The sequence below is a fragment of the Stegastes partitus genome, unplaced genomic scaffold, assembly GCF_000690725.1.
Source record: "Stegastes partitus isolate 25-593 unplaced genomic scaffold, Stegastes_partitus-1.0.2 Scaffold58, whole genome shotgun sequence".
Taxonomy (NCBI): Eukaryota; Metazoa; Chordata; class Actinopteri; family Pomacentridae; genus Stegastes; species Stegastes partitus.
Window position 1 is genome coordinate 1,042,852 of NW_007577789.1, and position 5,859 is coordinate 1,048,710.

A 5,859-nucleotide genomic window follows, 5' to 3' on the forward strand; every position below is an offset into this window, starting at 1 on the left:
GCTGGCTGGAAAATGTACAGATGGCAGGTCGTAATGGTAGCGTGCTGATAGCCTGTTTGCAGCCGAGCCATCGTCTTCCTTCAAACTATGTTCCACCATTACGGCGCGCAGAGGAGCCGGGCTGAAGCAGACCATCTCCTGCTCTGTTTGTGAGGAGCTTAGCCAATTAATCATGTGTGGGCGGTTTGAAAAGTGCTCCAGGCAGACTGTCAGCACCCATGTTGTTTGTGTGGACACTGGAGTCGGACTGTGTGTGCTGTCGTCGGATTATTTATGTTTCTCTCTCTGCTGGTGATGAGTCATGCTTTAAGATGGTTAGGAAATGGTGAAAGCCTCCCAGCTCCAGACTGGACACAACACTGAAACTATGAAGAAAAAAAACCCACCTCTCACGTACTGACCATTGTTGGTAAACAATAAAAAGATTTAAATTAGCTAATGAGGCCTGTGGGCTCATGATGGACAGTTTGTATGGAATAAAATTAAAAACTAGATAGATATAAGCTCCCATTTGGCTCCTCTACAAATCCTTCTCTCTAGAACTCTGGCTGCTACTCTACCCATGATTCACTTCCACAGCATCTTTTCCCTTTAGGCCCCTCCTGGGCACTCATATCCACTTCTTGTAATAGCTAAGAGACAACTCCAGATGCCACTGACGGTTAAAGAAACTTCTGTTGTTCCAAAAACTGGACATATATCATAACATCTGTGCTCTAAATGCCCGTTTTCTTAACTGAAACTTCACTGTTGCTTCCATTTCCTCCCCCCTGCAGGTCGGACCAGCCTGAGGAGGAGCGCCCGCCCAGCCACAGTCTGTCCAACTCCAAGCTCGGCCTCCAGGGGATGGAGGAGGAAGAGGAGGAAGTGGAGGGCGACGACGAGGAGGAAGAGGAAGGCAGCCTGACGGAGAAGTCGCACGATGAAGCGCCCGAGTCCCCGTCTCCGGTCACCACGGGAGTGTATGAGGAGGACGAGGAGGAGGACGAGACGGCTCCGTTAGCAATGAGCTATGAACACACACGCAGGTACTTGTTTCGCTGACTAAGCAAAACTTCAAATATCAGGGAATTCACAGAAAATATTTTATCTATTAACAGAAATGTTTAACAGAAGCTTCTCCTAATACCTACATTAACTAGTACTAGTACTAACCAACACTGTGTGCTGAGAAGGTCAGACAGAAAGCATCAGCTGAACATTCTCAGATGCTCACAAACTGAAAAAACAAACACTTTAGCGTATGTTGGGTCAGCTTTTTCTACTTTTCAACCCATTTTCTTCTCTCTGCCTGTCTATTCCTTTTATTAATCATACCTCTCCTTTTCTCCTCACTTCACATGATCATCTTCTGAAAAATCCTCCTTTAACTCCTTTCCCCCCCTCCTTAAATGACATTAACCGTCCATCCATCACATCCCTACGTCTTATCTTTCCATCCATTAACTCATCCATCCTCCATCCATACCTGCCCTATCTATCTCTGCCATCCACCCATGCCTCGGTGTGCAGGTGTATAGAGGAGGAGGGCTCTCTCTTGGACCTGGAGGGTCTGCCCAGCTTTCCCAAGAGCCTGGATGGTTTGCGTAAAGCAGCCAGTGACGAGCAACCCTTTGATGTTAAAGACATATTTAACACTTCACTAGAGTCTGAGGCATTGAAAGAGACTTTGTACAGGCAGGCTAAAACCCAGGTATGTGACTGGCTTTTGGATGTCAATATTAAAGAGGGAGGGACAAATAAATGTTGTTCTAATACGACAGGAGCAATGATGAAACACATCCAGTGGATATAGAGATGAGGGAAGAGATGGATGCTTTCATATTTTCAGGAGCCATAACTGTTGCTAAACTGCACCTTTTGTCCGACTGTGTCACTTCTTTTCTTCTCACTTAACTTACTAACATATTACCTGTAAACTGCTGATGTCATATTCAGTCTTCGTTGCTAGTTATAGTGTCAAGAAATTAGAGGATAAATAACTGTACATTTAGACAAAACAGTCCAACTGAGTACAAAACACAAGCGATCAGACAGACTTATGTGTGTGATTAAGATCTGAAATCTAAAATATTTTCTTGACAGGTAATTAGATGCAGAGAAATGCTACTAAACAAGTGTTTTCTGTGTTTAACCGTGAAGTTTCCTCACATTAATAAAAGTCACCTGTCTTCTCGTGCAGGCTTATGCAATGATGCTGTCTCTCTCGGAGAACAACCCTTTGCACGCGCCCTCCCAGAACTCTCTGGACGCTTGGCTGAGCATGGGAGGCGGACCGTCTGAGACGAGCAGCTTTCACCCACTCAACCACATCTAGGCGAGAGAGAGAGAGAGAACGAGAGAGAGAGAGAGAAAGAGAGAGAGAGAGAGAGAGAGAGAAAGGTGGGAGGAAGAGTAGGAGGAACATTAGTTTCGCAAACGGATAGAAACAAGAGAACTGACTGGACATGAGTAGTGGAAGGACGTGGAGGCCAGAGAAGAATTCATTGTCACATACATTCAAGATAGAAAGAGTGAGTTTGTGTGGATACGTGTGTGTTTATTTGTGTGTGTGTGAGTGTGTGTGTTTGTGTATGAGAGAGAGAGCGGAGGGAAAGATTGTCCCTTGGTGAGAGGTCTTGCAAGACTCTGTCAAAGAGAAAGCACTGCTAAGCTCCTGTTGATGTGAAGGACATGATGAATGCTTCTCAATAGCATTGAAACTCTGCATTACTCTGATCCTCCCCAAGTGCACAAGGCTCACTGCAGCATCACCGAGACCCTGCAGGGGGCGCTCATGAAGACACTTAATGACTGATATGTCTCTAAAGTCTGTGTACACCGCCTACTACAAACGTTGCAGCCTCAGCACTGCATTGGCACTGCATGTCCACAAGGTGGCGCCGTTTCACCGGGAACACAGTGGCTGTGTGCACACACAACCGTCTCCAGGTTTCCCTAGCAGACATGGGTGACTCATTCGCTGACCTTGTTTCAGTTATTGCAGCAGAATCAACAATAGCACCACATGTTACTTATGGAACTGACAGATCCTGTAGACTGTTGATTTTTGAATGATTACTCCAAGAATGATGTTCAAATGTGCTTTTAATGAGCTATCTGGGCCACTAGCCATTGTAATTTGGTTACTCGATTTGATCACGTTGATAATGAATTGAAATCATACTCAAAAAAAAAAAAAAAGAAATGAGGAAAGTCTTTCTCTGCTTGCTTATTTCATCGTCATTTGTTAATTTTATTTACTTTCTTTCCTCTTAGATACCACAGTATTGTTTCTTTGTAGGCACCACAGTGCTAAATTGTTAATATAATTATTTTAGAGAAGGACCAAAATTGTATGATATTGTCATATGATGTACAAAATAACCTAGATGTTCATAGCATGAGTGGTATGTGCCAAATAACCCATAGAAAATGTTTTGTTCTCTGACAATCATTTCATTTCCAAGGGGCTTGCATTTGCTGTCATAGTTTTTTTTTGTTTTTTTTCTTTTCTTTTCTTATTACGCGCTTATATATTTGATTTCAGAAGTGTGTGTATGTATTTATTTTTGGTTGTTTTGTCATGACTGGAGGAGTGAAAATGAAGAAAAAGTCATTTTATCCCTCTCTTCTCGTTGCTGAAGGAATGAACGCCTGTCAGAAGATGAAGGAGATTCTGAATCTCTTGGTTTTGATGGGTTAGTGTGCCAAAATGGAAAGAACCCATGAAATTAATTGTCTTTATTTATAGTGAAAGATAGCTGTAGTTAGTTTTAGAACTTATTTGGCATTGAAACGTCCTGCAGTGTTTAGTCTTTTTTTTTTTTTTTTTTTTTCTTGTTTCAGTTGAACCATTTTACCCAGTATGCTGAATGTGTCTTGTTCCAATTGATTCAAGTATTATTGGGGGGCGGGGGGTGGGGAGGGGGCAGACTTGGACACCTTTCACTATGAATGTCAGAAAAAAGGGCATTACATTGTCACACAATTGAATCTGACTACTTTCTACGACATCATTTTTTCCTTCTGTTTAACATTCGATATGTGTAGTGTAACCAATGAAAATTCTCTTTTTCTGCAACGAGTTGTCCAATATTACATGGTCCAAAAGTCTAAAACACACATGCATGAACATGACGGACTCGCTGGTTATGCAAGAAGAAAGGCAAGGACTGAAACCAAAACCAAAAGAAGAGAGTAAACTAATCCACAGATAGTGTTAAAATGGGCATCATAATTCTGCTGGTCGGTCTATCACATGTTTAAAAAAAAAAAAAAACTGTCTTGTTGATTCTGGACGAGGGAGAACAGAAACACTTGATAATTACTTAAAATTCCCTGTTGTTCCTCTGAGGTCGTACTGAAGACTCATTCCATGTGGTCTACACGGTGCCATGGAGAGTATTTTACTGTAGATAGCTGCGGGAGGCTGGGGGGAGGGCGAGCATTGTTGATCACTGCTCCTTCCCTGCAAACTGGGACTTTCAGAACTAGGCCTGATGCTGTACTTTCAAACTAGCACTTAAACCATATTGGGTCCAAGCCATAAATTGATCAGGCTTAGGTCTCTAGAACACAGAAACATTTTCCGGCTGGTTTCAACAGATGGGCAAGTTGGGCCCAACACGGAGAAATAGGAATAACATAAGCACTGTAATTTTTCTTCACGACAGCAGGTTGGTAGTGTGATGCTCGGACTGCTGCATCATCTCATTTTTTTCTAAAGACAGAAGTCTTTTTATAATTCTACTGAATGAGATTCCATTCACAGTAAACACGTTGTTTTGCAACTTGTGGTTACAAAATGTAAAGACTTGGGTCACTAAGTTTTTAGGTTGACTATATGTAGTAATTCATGTCATGGACTACTGTAATAAGTACGCGCTGTGTAAAGCAAAGGAATTGAAGGCATTGAAGTTTTTTTTTTTTTCCATTTTGCCAACTTCAGCCTGGCAGATGGTCACTGAAATATGTTTCAGCATAATAGAACATGGTTGCTGTTTGCCCCCACTGTTACAGGAGAAAGTAAAAAATATACATTGTTTCTTTTTAACTGTATAGTATTTTAAAGAATGAAAAACAATGGTGCATTTGTCTGAAGAAAAAAAAAATCATTGAAAAATATGGGTTTAAATGGATGGTGCTTGTTTTGTTTAAATCTGAGTTGTATATCGCCTCTGTTATGTTTATTGAAAACAAACAAAAAAAAAAAGTTATTGTGCATGACGTGTTTAGCAGTCATAATGATGTCCATTTGTGAAATGTGTATCAAATCAAAAAATGAGGAAAAAAAAAAAAAGAAAAGTTACAAAAAAAAAATAATAAATCCGTAGATGCACTTATTGTACATGTGGCTAGGTTAGTAGGTTTGACTTCAAGTTCTGACTGCCTTACGATGTTCGGGCAGGTGGTTCTGAAAGACATAGAAAAGACTGTTGGGAGAAGACATAATGAAAAACAATAAAGGATTGTAGAATAATATTGAACAATTCTGAAATTGCAGTTCTTTTGATGCTTGTGATTATTGCAGATGTACTTTAGAGAAATTTCATTGAAAAGATATGACTCTGATGTTAATTCTGTAGAATAGCAATGTATACCAAATGTAATCTTTCCAATGCTATGAAGAATTTATACATGAAATTGATATGCAATAAAACCTGTGTGCTTTTTAAATGAGACGTTCGATGTGCGTTTGTGAGCTGTGGGGGAACGAAACTGGTCACGGGACACGAACTAAACAAGTCTTTTCCCTCTCAGGTTATAGTTTGTTCTAGATTTATAAATGTGAGCATTTACCTTATACCTTATGAAATTGGATAAATACAGGTTTTGAATTTTACATTGAACCAAACTAACTGCTTCCTTTAAGAAGAG

General features: G+C 40.7%; 1 protein-coding gene across 6 annotated transcripts in view; it reads left to right on the forward strand.

Moving 5' to 3' along the window:
- prdm16 (PR domain containing 16) overlaps window positions 1-5,658 on the forward strand; it is a 177,443-nt gene extending 171,785 nt beyond the window's left edge. For 5 of the 6 annotated variants that reach the window (XM_008275765.1, XM_008275767.1, XM_008275766.1 and 2 more), the window contains 2 exons: window positions 777-1,028; window positions 2,183-2,256. In XM_008275765.1, coding sequence (XP_008273987.1) covers window positions 777-1,028; window positions 2,183-2,195 — 265 coding nt within the window. In that variant the 3' untranslated portion in view covers window positions 2,196-2,256. Of the gene's footprint in view, window positions 1-776; window positions 1,029-1,512; window positions 1,694-2,182 lie in introns of all 6 variants that reach the window. The other variant, XM_008275770.1, reaches the window with a different exon arrangement.
- The last annotated feature ends 201 nt before the right edge of the window (window positions 5,659-5,859 follow it).